Consider the following 17,230-nt stretch of genomic DNA (forward strand, 5'->3'; position numbering starts at 1 on the left):
ACAACCACACAAACAACTGTGAATGATTTTTTAAAAATTTATCTTTACTGTTGAAAGTATTACAAATGTCCTCTTTTTAACCCCATTGATCCCCTCCCCGCTGTACCCTTCCCCAACCCTTCCCCCTAGGCCTTCACCCCACTATTGTCTGTGTCCATTGGTTATGCACATATACGTATAAATTCCTATGTTAATCTCTCCCCACCTACCCACCCCGCCTTCCCTCTGAGATTCGTCAGTCTGTTCCATGTTTCTGCCACTGGATCTATTTTGTTCATAGGTTTATTTTGCTCATTAGATTCCACATATGAGTAAGATCATGTGATACTTGTCTTTTCCTGGCTGGCTTATTTCACTTAGCATAATACGCTCCAGGTCCCACCATGCTGTCTCAAAGAGTAAGAGACCTTTTGTTTTTACAGCTGCATAGTATTCCACGGTGTAAATGTCCAAGAAGGTGCTTGATATTACTTCAATCTTCCTGAACTTGTAGAGACTTGTTTTGTGTACTAATATGTGGTCTATCTTTGAGAATGTCCCATGTGCACTTGAGGAGAATGTATATTCTGTAGCTCTGGAGTGGAATGTTCTGTAAATGTTAATTAAATCCATCTGATCTAGTGTGTCATTTAGAGTCATTGTTTCCTTGCTAATTTTTTGTCTGGAAGTCCTATCCAGTAAAGTCAGTGGAGTGTTAAAGTCCCCTACTACGACTGTATCGCCATTGATCTTTCCTTTAAAGACTTCCAGAAGTTTCTTCTTTTTTTTCCAGCCTGTGTGAGTCTTTTGTTCTGAGGTGGGTCTCTTGTAGACAGCATATATTTGGGTAATATTTTTTCTTATCCATTCAGCTACCCTGTGTCTTTTGATTGGAGCATTGAATCAATTTACATTTAAGGCTATTATTGATAGGTACTTATCTACTGCCGTTTCATTTCTTTATGCCTATGTTTCTCATTCTCTCTATTTCAACTTATTACAGTAGTCCCTTTAACACTTCTTGTAATGCTGGTTTGGTGGTGATAAATTCCTTTAGCCTTTTTTTTGTCTGGAAAGCTCTTTATTTCACCATCTATTTTGACTGATAGCCTTGCTGAATAGAGTCCTCTTGATTTCAGATCCTTGTTTTGCATTATCTTGAATACTTCATGCCATTTCCTTCTGGCCTGTAAAATTCCTGATAAGAAATCAGCTGACAGCATTATGCGAGTTCCTTTTTAGGTAAAAGCTTGCTTTTCTCTTGCTGTCTTTAAGATTCTCTCTTTGTCTTGAATTTTTCGCATTTTAATTATGATATGTCTGGGCACGGGCCTCTTTGGGTTCTTCTTGCTTGGGACTCCTGAACTTGTGTGACTTTTTCCTTCACCAGGTTAGGGAAGTTTTCTGTCATTATTTCTTCAAACAGGTTCTCTAACCCTTGCTTACTTTCAACCTCCTCTGGCACTCCTATGATGAGAATATTGTTACATTTCATGTTGTCCCACATCTCCCTTAAATTGTCCTCCTGGTTTTTAATTGTTTTTTCTTTTTGGGTCTCTGATTGAATGATTTTTTTTCTACTCTGTCTTCTAATTTGCTGATCCGATCCTGAGCTTCCTCTAATCTGTTGACCATTCCTTCCAATGTTTTATTTATTTATTTATTTCTACTATGTCATTCTTAATTTCCTTCATAGTTTCTATATCTTTTTGCATGATGTTGGGCATCTTTATGATCAGTATTCTGAACTCTATACCTGATAGATTGCTTTTCTCCATTTCATTTAGCTCTTTTTCTGGAGAATTCTTTTGTTCTGTTATTTCGGTCTTGTTTTTTTGTCTCCCCATTTTGGCTGCCTATTTGGGTTTGTTTCTATGTAGATCTGCTAGGACTCCCAGCCTTTTGGATGGTTTCTGGTGCAGGCCAATGTCAGATGCTCTTTGTGACTGGCGTTGAGTACACTGTTTGAAGTTTCCTATACTCTACAGCTTCTGGTTTCCTGGGCATGTTTGGACAGGACCAATATATGCACCAAGGTCTGCTTTTCCAATCCTGGGTCCAGAAGCAAATCAGGCAAATATTCAAAGCACCCAGAGGCTGTTATTCAGTCTCTTAATGAGCCTCAGGCTATAGAACCTATACAAAGTGAGGCAGCTGATTGTTATAAGTCTCTTAAGGAGCCTCAGGCTGTAGAAACTACATTGAGTGGGGCCAGAGGTTTTCCAGCAGGGTGGGGCAATTGCTTCCCCCCCTCAAGGCAAAAAATACTCAGAAGGTAAATTTCTGCCTGAGAAAGATGTTCTCTGCACTATGGGGGAATGACTCAGCACCAAGGTCCAGATGGAAGCCCTCTGAGATCTATTCCCTCAGCCAGCCCCCATGAATTCTCCTCACACTGCTCTAGTCTACTCTGCCTCCACTGGAGCCCAAGGTGAGTGGCTGCACATGAAACTTTGTGTGTTGGCCCTTTAAGAGGGTGCCTGCATTTCTAGCTGTCTCTCCTTGGCAGACAGAAACCTTGCTGCTTTTCACAGCCAGATGTTACATGGGTATCTTTCTAAGTTCTGTTGCTCTGATCTGGAAAGCCCAGCTTAGGGTTTAGACCCCAGAGTTCTCAGTGGGAACCCCTCACAGCTGAGATATCCCTCTGGACCTTCAGTTGCTGCCTGTGGGAGCCTGGCCAGCCCTCTCACACCTCTGCGCTTCCTATTAGTCTCTATGTGGTCTCCACTTTTCCTCCTTGGTTATGAGGTTGCTCCCCAGCTAGTCTTCAGTTGCAGTTGATTATTCTTGGTGGGTTTTCTGTATTTTAGCTGTAATTCCAGTTTGGTCCTGGGAGAGTATCAGTGTAGCTTCCACTAAATCCCCTGCCATCTTGGATCTCCCCAATGATTCTTGATTTTATGAAATCTGCTGTTTTTGACAAACAGAAGATTAGTGTCTCAGTATGCAAGTCAATGACCACAAAATCAGAGACACCTGCCTAGACTGTGCTTTAATTCCTGATTATAGAGCTGGGGTAGATGGAAGACTGAAAAGCATCCATCATGGCTGATCTGAAACATTTTAGGGCAATCTGGGGTATCTTCATCTGTTCCAAATCCAGGGGAGAACTGAACGAGGCAACACTTGACTCATTTCCTCCCTTTAATAATTAATCTAATCATTCCACTTAACACTGGGTGTAGCCTTGCCCCTTGCTACATTTTACTCCAAGCCTCATATTTTAAATAAGCAGATTGTAGGGCAGCACCTTTCAGCCTCTATAATCAGAGATCACAGCTATCACACATTCCTTTTAATAAGTTTGTTCAGATCTGCCTCTTCTAGATAAGATAACTGCAGTAAAGATATCAAATGGGTGTTTTTTAACCTAAAAATAATAGTGTTTATTTTTAGGAGCTCAGGAAGTTGTAAAATGGAACTAAAGGCTGAGCAAATAGCAATTTAACCTCTTTAATTAGAGGGAGACAGCATGAGGGCATCCCACAATCACCATATGATGAACATGAACCATGGCTACTCTGAGATACCTGAGACATGCATAAAGGTCAAGTGATGCAAAGAAAAGTCTTCACATTTTCTGACAGCTCACATCACACAGTGAAGAACACTAACCCAAGAGGAAGTGATCACTCTGAATATTAAATTCCAGAGATCTCCTTGCTTACATATAATCTGACATGCTATGCCCAATTTCCTTGCTTTATATAATTCTTATAAAGCTTCTTAAAACCCTACTAAGTGCTTCTATCTCAGACAGTGTTGCAGTTTTAATGGTGTCAAACATATATTTCTTACTTAAGCTAAAAGACAAAATATACTTTTGCTGACTGTGTCTTAAAGAATTTTTTTTTTCATTTAGATCAGAATCCAGACATAAGTAGTTACATAATAGTCAGTTTCACTGATAGGAAAAAATAATACAGGAGGTAAAATAACTTTTTTAAAAATTTGAAACTTTGCTTTATTCTGTTTTTCCGTGAGTATAAAACAGGGTTCAATGTATAGTTTTCCTTGTCTTGACTAGAGCCTTGGACAGAATGTCCAGTCCCTCACTCTCTTCACTGGGGGTGGCCAACATTATAAGGAGCCAATAGTGGGGGCCGTCACTAGTGTCCACTTATGCTCAGTCCCTGAGGCCAGCACACCCACAAGTGACAACCTGCCACCAGATAACTCACTAACAGTACAGCCCACTCTCAATTTGTCTTATCTAAGTTTTATTTTCCTTCATTGTCATTTGGTCTTTGTAACTTCAAGTGTTTCTACCACAGGAAAGAAAAAAGAAAAACAAAAATAGACCCCAATCCATGTATCCTGCTCAACTACAGCAGTAATATGCTTGTGAGTAGCAGTCTAAATTCCCTGCTTAATTTCTATTTGAGATCATCTGTGGGTTTCAGTTCCTGGCTATCCCCAATGTTGCTGAAAATAAAGGCTATTTCCACAGCACCTGGCTAAGTCAAACCTGACCTTGACTATAGCAGAGCATCAACACAAATATCAAATACGATTTTATCAAGTGTTAGGTTTGGAATACATCCAAGGAGATCACAGTATAGCTGTGCCATGGTAGAAAGAATGTGGGATTTGAAGCCAGAAAACCCAAGCTCCAGCTGTCCTGCTCAACTGACCACAGGAACTTGGGCCAGTTGTGTCTTGTCTATACTCAGCTTTCTCTACAATATCAAGTGAATAGCATTAGTTATCACATTACAAGGAATTGTCAACATGAAATTAGATGACAGAATATATATGAAAAATATACCAGAAAATGTAAAAAAAGGTAGCAGTCAAAAGCAGTTACGATGGCACTGTCATTATAACTAATATGATTACTAGATAATTCTTTGCAACAACTGGTGGCTAGACTAGACTTCCAAAAGGAAGGCAGAGCCCAGGGATGTCTCAGGCTTCACTTCCATCCAGCCAAATGGATATCGAAGTCTCTAAAATCCTGCTGCCTTAGACTATCTTTCCAAACAAGTCCAAGTTTAAAGAGGGCTTGCGACAGAAACCCACCTGTGAAAGTCTCACAATACATTTTAGGCTTCATTGACCGCCAGATCCAAATTAACAGCAGCAAGTCAATGCACCTGGCTTTGGGGGGTTTGGTTTTAGTGCTCCTAACAGACTTCTAAGATTCTTTAATTTTTAAAGATTTTGACTACCATCACCACCACCGACACCACTACCATCATCACCAGCACCAGCAGCAGCAGCAGCAGCACCACCACCACCACCACCATTCTTAACATTAATATCAAAGCAATCACTACTCTCAGTGCAGCTTCAAGATCCAAGTAAAACAAATTAATTCAAATACTTCCGCTTACTGTTAAAAAAAAGCAACCTAGTTCATTTCCCTTTATACTTTTTTGTGAAAGATATTTGTCAAATATCCTAGAGCCCTTCCAGATTATGAAAAAAGCAAAAAGATATTAAAGCTAGGTTAGGTTTGTGATAAATAAACATTTTAACTGCTATATTGATTTTTAATAGTATTTTAGGACTCCTTATATAATGAATGCTATATTTATTTAGGCTGAATTAATATGACTTGGAACTTAAGATGACTATTTTAGGTAAACATAAGGTTTATAGTTACATACTATTAAGACATTATTTATTATAACCACATTTTAATTGATGTCAATGTCTTAGAATTCTGTAAAGACACAGAAAATTTGAATAAAAACATCCACCTGTAAGCCACAATTTCCTTAAGAAGGGACTACTGTTTATAAGGAACTTTTTCCCCTTTCTCTCATATATCTACTCATGAGAAAATTCATGTCTTAAAAGTTCCACTGTGTGCACCTGAAAAAAATGTAAAAAGAAGGCGTAGTCTTCAAGAAAACATTCCTTCTTGGTTCTGTCATCTTGAAATCCCCTACAATATTCTCAAACAGTTCAGAGACAGTGCATGGGTATAACAGGACATTGTTTTGCAAAATGCATTGTTATTCACATATTGTCTCCAAGATTGCAACAGCTGATTGCATTTCCAATCTAAAACATAGTATTTAGAAGGGTTAGGACCATTCAGGTTTCAATATAAAACTGTCCTTTCTAATTGTTCTGGGTGATTGAAGTGGTACGATGAGGAATACCAGTTAATTAATGCTTTCACTTCAACAATAAACGTGTCATTATCCCTTTCTTGAGTTTATATCTGGTTTTTACTTTATTAAGAAGGCAATTCAGATTCTAAAAGTTCAATAAAAGTGAATAACCCAAAACATACTTCTATCACCATGAAATTTCTTGCACGTTTTTACTGCAACAAAAATATCCTCCTTCTTTATTGGATTTCCCTAAAAAACAAGAAAAAATATATGCATATATGAGTCCATATTATCTTAACTTCATACCCACATCAGATCTCACATGCTCTAGAGATCAAATGCACCAGTGTCAGGGATATCAAGCCTGTTTCCTGGATGAAGTTTTAGGGGGAAAGGAACTCAACTAATAACAAAGTCTTTGATGTCAGGCAGACTGGGCTGGGGATCCCAGCTCTGCCACTCATACAACGTGTCATCTGGACAAGTCCCTCCAGCTCTCTCTCTGAATTTCAGTCTTCCATTTAAAAAGCAGGAAAAATAACCACCAGTAAAGCTGCTTTTATTACAATAAAAGCTGCTTTTATTAAGCACATCATAGGTGCCCAATAAATGTCAGCTACTTTCCCTTTGCTTTTTCTGGTTGGTAAAGATTTTGACAAAAGGAGAGAACTAAGGGGATGTCAGTGTAAAATAAGAGATCACTCAGCTGATCACTCAGATGAAAGGGGGCACATAGAGACATCTCTGGACAGCCTGCTCCCAAAGGTGGGACATCATGGGTGTTCTGGCCACTTCAGCATCTGTTTAGGCCTTCAATAAAATTAATTCATGCCTCCTACATCACTTGGGACTGGTACATAGTGACATCTAACCACAGCTTTGTCATGTCACTCAAGGTACTAGGAGGTCACCCTCCCCGCCTAGATTCCCAAGAATAAGCATTAAGGAAAAAGCAAGCATAATGTCGACAATCGAGCAAACACTGCAGATTCTCCCCACTGTTGCAGTGAGGGGGGGCATATATTCATCTTTCAAAATGCAACACAATGCCTTCTGTGTGACTGACTTGAGAATAACATAACATATGAGGGTGGTGAGTAAATGTTTCCTTATAAGAAGAACTGGTAACAACCGAGTGAGTTTCAGGGGTCTTCAGGCTCATCCTTGGAACTAAGCTGAGGGTCTGCCATAACGAGGAAGTTCAGTCTAGAAATTCTGCAAAGTGTCAGGTAAGATAGAAGTAGGGTTGCCAGCTGAGAGAGTAACCAGATGGGCTGGGGAGAATCTTGGGTATCATGGAAAATATTTGAAATTGCCTTTCTAGGAAATGGACTAGGTATTCCGATAAATGCATGCTATACCATCAACCAAAGAAGTGACTCCAAAGAGTTTGGCAGGAAATGCCACACAAAGGCTCTGGGGGAGACTGTGCTGGTCACATCCTCACTTCCTGTCCCACTCACTGTGCAACCTCGAGCAAGGACTCCTCAGTGCCTCTCTCTTTCCTCTGTAAAATGCGGTGATGACAGTGCTTACCTTAAAGGGCTGTTACTAATAGAAAATGATGTACTGTTCTTACGTGGCACACAGCAAATGTAGATTTTTTTCCAGTATGTAAAGTGCTGGGACAACATATACACAGCAGGTACATTTTCCTTTGATGTGCAAGGGAGTTTGTCTTCTATTACTTACACACAGAGGTAGGAAAGAGTGGAATGTGGTGGCACAGTGGGTGTCCACACCGTCTGTACACAGCTCAGGCACTGGAGTGAGGGGAGGGCCGTCACCTTTGTCCCAGATGTAGAGGGCAATCTGTCAGATGACGGGAGACCAGCAGTGAGTGAAAGAACTCAACCAATGTTGCAAGTATGAGAAGGTTTGAAACAGCTCAAGGAGGAGCAACCACACCTTCTATAGACAGCATGAGATGGAAGCATGTCAATTTGTCAAAATTCAACAGCTTTTTTAACTTACAAAAATAGTAATTCCATATGGATTGACCTATGTTTTATTAGCAATTAACTAAGAATCAATATTCTGAACTGTAAAAAATTCCAAAGTTGTTATAAGCAATTGTAGGGAAGGTATTTTGAGGATTCTCAAACATCACAGAGAAAGATGAAAGAAAATATTACCATGACTGGTTTCCTGCAGTATAGTAATGACATATCCTAACCACCTGACTTGCTGGAAACATCTAAAAGTGCAGACAAAATATCTTTAAAATCAATGTAAGTGGATTGCTAAATTGGCAAAATAGTGTGGAGCTTATAAGGACAAAAATGCAAGAGTAAGAACCTGGGAAGAAGGCACCAAGGGCAGCTTTTGCTGGTAGGTATCCGTTGAGCCCCGGGGATGTGGAGTTTCTGATTTGAGTTCCAAGCATACACTTGAGCATACACAGGATGCCCCTCTACCTCCCCAGCCCCTTAGTACCCACCTGCCCCATGTAGGGCACACTCTTGCCTGCTCTCCTCTTCTGTGTTCCAAGCCTATGACCCATTGAGGTGTGGTGTCTAACAGCAAACCTTACATAGAGCTGGGACTCTGGAGCTAGGTGGAGGGGAAAACCATCTCCAAATCTCCTCTGGGATTTTGTACCCAAAAGCTAGGCCTCCCTAACTGTGCCATTTATGTGGTCCAAACACCGCAGAGGGACTTAAAGTGGCTCCATATCAGTACAACCCTCTGGCAGCAAGAACAAGTGCAAATCCTTACTGAGGAGCCAGAGTCTCAACACAGGACTCAGAGGATTATGAGACAAAGTTCCAAAGGAGCAGGAGCACTCAGAGAGAAACCACAAAAGCACAAAGAAAGGAGCTGACGGGCAAGTGCCAGCAGACACAACTCCATCGGATTGATAGGAGTGGCATGCCCTTGGTGGAGAGAAGATGCAGGGGCGATGGGGGAGGATGCACTGTTAGGGAATACAGAACATCTTTTGTAACAGAAGACGTGAATTCCTGATTACTTTTAACCAAACAAACCATGACGTACCTCATGTTTCAAATCTATTGTAAAGTCGGACCTCAGGGACTCACTCTTTAACCTCTTGGTAAGCCTAGAAAATAGAGACAATTTGAGGGTTTTTCTTAAACCAGAAGAAGGATCAAACAAGAATAAAACATTCCTGAGACTTTCTCATGTTTGAAAACAGGCAAAAGTACAAATTTTAAGATAAAAATAGGAGTTTAATGTCCATGAGACAAAGGACTGTGAAAATGCAAGTTTTGCTGCAAATGCAGTATTCATTATTATAACATCTGGCAAATAGCGTAAAATATAATACAATACACTGCAATACAACAAATGCCTTTTTTAAAAAGCCCTGACGTTTATTGACCCCCTGATAATCCTTACACTAAATAATGACAGAGAAAGAAAAAAATAGAAAAACAAAAAGCCTGCTTTTGACCCTCCAATTTTTAATAACCCAAATGAATTACAATTTGTGAAGATTTCAGTGGAAGAGTACATGCGGTGTGGGAGAAAAATGTTTTCTTGCTTAAAAAATATCCAATGGCTCCTTGCAATGCAGAATCAAGCCCCAAGCCCCTGGGCCGAGGCAGGGGAGCCCCTCCATGCCCCTCCACCTCCCCACCCCTCAGCACCCACCTGCCCCACGCAGCGCACACTCCTGCCTGCTCTGCTCTCCTGCTGCACGGCTGCCTTGAAAACCCTCACTCAGCCTTTACTTGGCAAATTTTCTTCAAGACCAAACTCAAGACCACCTTCTCTGTGAAACCTTTCCAGGCTTCCCCACCAGAATAAATGAAAACTTCCTCTGCTTCCAGAGGAGGAAGCACAGCCCCGTTAGCTCTGTCGCGTGCATTAGAGTCTGTTGTGCACACATCCTTCTCTGTGCTCCACCTTCCGTGTGATGCCAGCGCCGCCCACTGTGCCCGGCCAGAGTGAGCACCCAGTGAGCAGCCTGAATAGACAAGGGCAGTATATTCTTTGGTTCCAAGCTGAGGGGGGTAGAATTACATGCTTACCAAGACCACTGGGATTCCATATGGTTCTATACTCATTACAGGGCTAGAGACAAGACCATTAGTTCCAATTACAAACCTCCTAATACATATTTTAACTATAAAGAAATAATAGTGATTTTAAAAGAGAAAGTAGTAGTAAGTTTCAAAAATGTTTACTGGGCTTTTAGCCTGGTTAAGCCACAAAGATTTATTCAAAACTGTACTTTTTATTAGAGGAAAGATAAAGAAGAGTTATAATTTAGGTTTAGTTATAGAGCATTTGTCTCATGGTTGATGCTAACATAGCCTGGTGGCAGTTGACTCCAAAAGAAGCCCCATGCAATCTGTCAGTTCCTGCTCAGTCTCTGACCACAGATCTGTGAGTTGGATTGGGAGAGGGTACAGGAAGGGACTATGTTCTCAGACACATTCCCATACACATTAAGAGAAAAAAGGTCTGCCCTGGCATGGAATCTTGTCCAGTTTGAATTCTACTCATTTGGAGCCAGTTTTTATAAATAAACTATATCGGGGTAACTTTGGAAACTGGACTCATGCCAATTGCCTCCAAAATCTGATCAGACCACATTTAGACTCAAAAGACAGAAAAAGTAACACCATGCCACAGGCAAGGGACACAAAGTTGTGACCAGAATCCAATGGCATGGGACACCCATTGTGAGATGGTCACACTTTACATGCCCCTTCTTAATAGACAGTAATCACTTCTGAATTGTTAGCCTAAATGTTCCATCTGCTCTTTGTCTTTAAGTTTCTTTCTCATTCAATTCTTGAAATTTTTTCTTTGGGGGGGAACTTCAGGGGGAAAAAGTGAAGACAAGGATAGAATATCTTTAAGATAAACAATGACTGACTGGAGGACAAATATGTGCATTGACATTTTAAAGTGGCTGTGTATAGCAGCCCATGGAGTGATGGCTACCTCAACATCACCAACTTTGTGTTAAAGGGTCACCTCATGCGACCATGTGACACTCCGAGCCTAAGTCAATCAGTCACCTTGCAAACGCGTTTAGTTCTGAAAGTGTGCAGGATGTTCCCCCAACTTTAAAGGCTAGTTCCTAGTGGTGGGAACTAGTTTTCATTTTTCTATACACCAAGTGAGACAGCACAAGTGATTTTTAAATGCTAATTTTAGTAACCAACACCACCAAAAAAACAAGGCCAGAAATTTCAATTGCTTAGATAAAATATTTCCTCATTAAATATTCAGTTCCTGTCAAACATGACATTTGATATTAGCTTTCTTATTCCTAGAAGGTGTTAAGTCATGCCCCAGTAACAATTCTAAGGACACACCAGCTAGACTGGAAACTACAATAGACGTAGGGCCTCTTCAACTCTATTCCAGGAAATCTTCCTATGAGACTTTTCTAGTCCCATTTGCGAGCCAGTCAACAGAGCAAGCTGTTGAAGGAAATCCAGGTAAGGTTTGCTGGTGGGAAAACAAAAGAGGGCAGTGACTGTGGTCTGTAATAACACTGTAATGACAGTTTTCTGTAATATCACCTAACTGAAGAAATCATCTTTTTGGAAATTAATGAGTTTCTCCAAAGATACAAGCATGTTTTCATGGATACTGTTGTTAGAAGATCCCACAGGTGGATTGCCAGGAAATGTTGAACAGTGTTAATTCAAACCTCACTGATGTGAGACCGCTAGGGCAAATAACACTTTTGGTGGGAAATAGTCTAAGAAAGTATGTCTTGACTACCTTTAACCAGTTTTTCTGGTGACTTCAGCTGGAGAAAGACTTTTGTAACTGTAACTGTTAATTGTTGTCCTACCTACTAAGTGGGCTAGAAAGTCAAGGAAAGGAGACAGAAGGAATCAGCATTCCTGTAGAGGGCGCTGTCCATCGCCTACACAATACAGTTTCCCCTTCCTTCTTCCCAAGAGATTCCAGTTTTGATTAATTCTTGAGCCCAATAAGTGGACTCCAGGGTCAGAATTAGTTTTAACCCAACCCAAGCACTGACATTCCCTGGCAGGTGTTAATAGTCCAGGAGTTAGTACACGCCTGAAGTTGATCCAACCAACTTCACTTGGACAAGGTCCAACAAAAGACTGAGGATAAGCACTTACTTCCATGGTTAGAAAGGTTCTGTATTCCTGGACATAAATAAAACACATTAGCCCATATTGCCTTGAAACCACAAAGGGGACCAAATTTAGAATTGACTGATGCTGTGTACTCAGCAGAAGAGACAGAGAGAACCAGGGTCCTCAGTAACACCGTTGATCTCCTGCAATAACCAACCAAGACCTCGCCTTCTTAGTACAGTAATTAATGTCCTTCATCCAGCCTGGGAACTGATAGAGCTCCCAATAACAGGAGGAAACCCAGGAAGCACACTCACTTTGAAACGGGGAGAAGCCAACTGGGAAGATCCTGTTTTGCAGTTGATGGAGCTAATTGGTACTTATGCTTCCTTTAGTTCTAAGTATAACACCAATTTCTTGACAAATAAATAAGAATGTCCTATTAGCTGTATCTAGGCCACAGATAGCTGCTATGCTAAATGGGTTATATCATTTTGTTTGTTTGATTACTTGTCTGTATCATGAGAAAAAGGAAATATGGTCTAAAATAAGTAGAATTTTGAATTTGGTCCTATGGTAGAGTCTGCATTTTTATTTTGTTTTGTTTTTGCTGGAAGCAAAAAGGGAGAAAAGGCAGGGAAAAGACCATGGGTATTAATTAACTACAAACATTCTATGGTTTGTTGGTAATTGTTCAGTGCTGTGAAGGCATGACACTCAATGTGGAAGCTAACTGGTGCCCCCTTCCTCTATCATGCTATAGTTATGGGGCAAGTACTAGAAATCTTCTGAACTTGTGAAAAAGATTTGTTTTTTGGCCCCAATTACCTTAGCTGTAGCTCCCTACACATCCTACTGCAGTGACAAGAGGACTTCAGTTTTCTCACAAATCTCAGTATAAAACATATTAAGCTTGTCCAAAAGGGAGTAAGCTGGCACTTGTCAATGAGTGTTTTTGATGACTTCATAAACACAAAGAGAATGACATGCCTGTGGGACTATCTCTACAGAATGCCAGGCAATCATAACATAAAGTGTCCCCATAACGAGTCGAATATCTTAGCTAGTGCAGAACCTGCAGCCCCAGGTCACAAAGCCCCTAGCAGCTGGTCACATGGTGGCATGAGGTAGTTAAGAGATAAGCCATGGAACCTGCCAGTGCTTGGTGGCTTCTACACATGTGAGCAGTGAGGCCAGAGGGCAGAATCATAGACCCAAAGGTTTTGTAGACCACGTGATGCCTTAATGCTAGCATGGCAAGCAATCAGACTGGACAAAACGATCTTGTATAAGGACAGTGGGAGCCAAAGAAATGTTCAAGACACATCACTACCATCCATCTGATTTAAAAAGGGACAGTAGATATTTCTTACACTTAACTCAATAAACAGTGAGTCGCATTCAGCATGGAAATAGGTTTCCAAAAAGGTCCTTGCTGGCTGGGGAAATTGGGATGGAAGAAGAAAGCTGAAACTCTCTAGACTAGTAGGATTTGGGTTCAGGATGAGAGGCCTCCAGGATCAGAGGGACAGCATGGTGGCTTCAGAGAAATGGTTATAATCCTGGGCTTACTGTACAGGTTCTTTGTGGGTCTGTTGGTTTCCTCTTTGGCCCTGGGGGAAAGAGGCACTGTCTGCACTCAGAGAACATCAAGGACAGGTTATAGCTATACTTGTCCCTCTCTTAAGAGAAAGACAACTCTCTTCTCAGTTCCCCTGCACTCTGCCCCAGCCCTTCTAAGAATGGAGTAGGGAAACTGTGGATCCTCCTAGACATGCCTGGTGCAGACTGGGAGCAGGGTGTCTTTACTTGACTGTCTCAGGACAGGCGCAAGGGTCAAGGCTTTTAGGTGAAGATAAAAGAATCCACTGTGGCCAGTTTAAGCACAAAATGCATTTATAAAGGAATATAGATGACTCACAGTATTACTGGAAAGTCAGAAGACAAGACTCTAGGCAGAGATTGTCAGAACAATCCCACAGAAATGGGTGGTGAAGGGATTGTGGCCTCTGTTTCCATCAGGAAGTTGCTACACCAGGAAGCCACTCTCTCAGATGCCAGGCCCCAGATGACCCCTCCTCTATCATGACCTCTCAAGCCAAATGCATTGTCTCCTTCCCCATGTAACTCAATTCCCAAAAAGAATTTTCCACGGGTCATCTACCTGATGGCAGCTGCCTCCCGTGGCTGTTCCCTAGCAGTAAGGAAGGCTTAAACAATACAGGGTATTGTTGATGCCATTTTTGGATTCTCAACAGAAAATATTGTTAAGCTTGACAATATTTTGTCAAAGAGGGGGTTACACTGTAAGGAATTTTCAAGTATCAAGGGAGTTGTCAAGCAGCCACTAATGTCAAGGTATCTACTACCTGTATACCTACAACAGGCTAGGAAGCTTCTCAAGACTCTGAACCCTAGAAACAGCATACTTCATGTGAGAAATAACAGAAACCCTTTTGCCCTTGAAGACATAAAGGCCACAATTGCTTTATCAACTTTCCATTCCTTAAAAAACAAAAACACATAAAAATTAATCTGAAGTATTCAGATTAAAAAGGGCCTGTTAACTACCACATTTCTCCTGAATTACAACTTAATTATCTTCATTTTCCACATCTAAAAAAAGCATTCTACAAATAAATAACAAAAATAAATTAAAAAGCATTACTGCGGTTATATACACAAAGAGCTAGGTATGACTATCTACACTGCCTCCTGTCCCTCCGTGTGGCCCGTGTTTAAGTATGTATACCCACGCACATGACTATTATTCAACTGCCAATCCCAGGTGTGTTACTGATTCCTTTTCTGACTATCAAAGTCAGACCTATTGCTAACTAGATCCATTAACAACAGTAATAACACTTCTGAGGGTTGAGTTCTCAGGGCCATGTATGTGTCCTCCCTAAGTCTCACAATTTATTTTGTTTGTTTGTTTGAATTTTTATTGAATATATTGGGGTAACACTGATAATAAAATTATATTGGTTTCAGGTATATAGTTCTATAATGTATCGCCTGTATACTGTATTGTGTGTTCATCATCATGATTTATTATTCACCTTATTTTGCAGGTGAGTAATAAGGAAGCACAGAGAGGTTGAGTGATGAGTCTGAGGGGACTAGTAAGTGATGGAGTAGAAGAAAAAACCCCTCCAGGTCTTTCCACTCTACCACACACTGCCTATGGCTAAAAATCCATTTGAGATCCATCAATTATAACACTCAGTGAAATTTTTTAAAAATCTAATAAATCCTTACTTGTTTAAAAGTGGAATACTAAGGGCCCAGCCAGCAGCAAAATCTGGATATTTAAAAACTGTAGGATTTTCAGAAAAGGCGTAATGGTGAATTATTGTAGATTCTTCATCACATAATGCTTTTCCTAAAAACCATTCCTGTTAAATAAAGATATAAAATGTCATTTTAAAAGAACATTTCATGTCACACCAAAACCAAAGTCATATCATTAGTTTTAGTTAATTAAATATTCTAGGTAATAGAGAATTAGCACAGATTACATATTTTTAAATTTTCTTAACAAAAATATAATTAATACTCATGATAATTAACAGAGTATAATCTTTGTCTATAAAGAGAGTAATTTAATATCATACCATCAGGATAAACAAAATTTAGTCATTATACCATAAATATAAAAGTGGTATTTTACGGAATATTCCATATCGAAACACTATTAAAGCGAAGAAAACAGTTCACCTTATGCCCCACTCAGGTTTGCAAAGAATTTGAAAAATTCCTTCCAGGATCAGTGCCTATTTAATTCATTTATTCACTCCATTAACATTTATTATTAATTATTATCAATTAGCATTTAACTTTGATTCCACACCAGACAGGAATATAGCTAACACAGTAGTGGGGAGAGAGAAAATAGGCAAGTAAACAGTGAGTTCAGGTAGTGACTGCAATGTGCTGTGATGGAAATATCAGAGTGACTGGGGACTACCCTGGAAAGAAGTGACAACTGACCTGATGAGCAGTACTATCAAGGAGCCAGCTATGCACAAACCTGGGGAATAACAGTCAAGGCGGTTAATACAGAGTCCCTGAGATGGGAAAGAGTTTGATGCATTTGATGAAACAAGGAACTCCAGTGTGGCTAGAATATACTGGGAGTGAGGAAACAAGGTATAAAAGAGTGGGTTTTACATGCCAATGGAACGCAACACAGACTTTATTCTAAATGCAATGGAAGACTCCCACTCCTGGCCACAACAGAATAGCCTGGCTCAGGCCTACCCCCCACTGAGGACAAGTGTAAAAGCTGGAGAAAATACTGAAAGAAAATAATTGAGATCATTAGAAAACAACAAAGACAGATAGGATGTGAGGGCTAATATCCCAGAGAAAAGGGGTGCCCATCCATGGAAACCCCATATTCACCTCGTTTTATGCTTAGGAATTTGCTGATTCCCAGAGCAGAGAGGAGCACACCACAGAAAGCAGCAGCTGAGGACTCTGCAACCTCAGTGGACTAAGACGGAGGCTGGAGCTGGAGACTACCCAAAAGGTAGAGATTTAAGAGGATCCCAGTGAAGTGAGCCCAAAATTCCACATGTAATCTTCCTTCAGTACTAAAGCCAAAGGAAAAACCAAGAAGCAAGTGGAAAGCAGCAGTGGAGAGGAAGAAGAGCTGAGCACAGACTTCAGCAGCCGTGTGAGGGAGCCCCAGGCTGAAGTACAGGGTTTTCCAGGAGAGGAAGGGTCTAGAAGTAAGGACAAAGATGGTCTACAACATGGTCCACAACACAGAAGAACATTAATTCCTCTTGTAGGAAGGGATATCATCCACAAACTCTTCAATTTTTCACATAAAATATCTGGCACTTAGTGAAAAATTACCAGGCATGACAAGAAACAAGACCTCACCAAAAACAAAGAGAAAAGTAAAAAGCAGAGACACACAGATAAATCAGATTTTGCAATTATCAAAAATATAACTGATTCATATATTAATGAAATAGATGAATAATTTTTTAAAAATATGTCTTTACTGATTTCAGAGAGAGGAAGGGAGAGGGAGAAAGAAAGAGAGAAACATCAATGATCAGAGTCATTGATCGGCTGGCTGCTTCCCTGCACGCCCCCTACTGGAGATTGAGCCCACAACCCGGGCAT

General features: G+C 40.5%; 1 protein-coding gene across 2 annotated transcripts in view; it reads right to left on the reverse strand.

Moving 5' to 3' along the window:
• The window catches only part of B3GLCT (beta 3-glucosyltransferase), a 102,035-nt gene that overhangs the window by 31,954 nt on the left and 52,851 nt on the right, over positions 1–17,230 (reverse strand). For both annotated transcript variants that reach the window (XM_081129720.1, XM_081129719.1), the window contains exons 7-10: positions 15,350–15,486; positions 9,048–9,111; positions 7,743–7,862; positions 6,230–6,299 (exon numbers count right to left, since the gene is read on the reverse strand). In XM_081129720.1, the coding sequence (XP_080985846.1) occupies positions 6,230–6,299; positions 7,743–7,862; positions 9,048–9,111; positions 15,350–15,486 (391 nt within the window). The remainder of the gene's footprint in view (positions 1–6,229; positions 6,300–7,742; positions 7,863–9,047; positions 9,112–15,349; positions 15,487–17,230) is intronic.

This window comes from Miniopterus schreibersii (genome assembly GCF_964146895.1).
Source record: "Miniopterus schreibersii genome assembly, chromosome: 2".
NCBI classification, from domain to species: domain Eukaryota; kingdom Metazoa; phylum Chordata; class Mammalia; order Chiroptera; family Miniopteridae; genus Miniopterus; species Miniopterus schreibersii.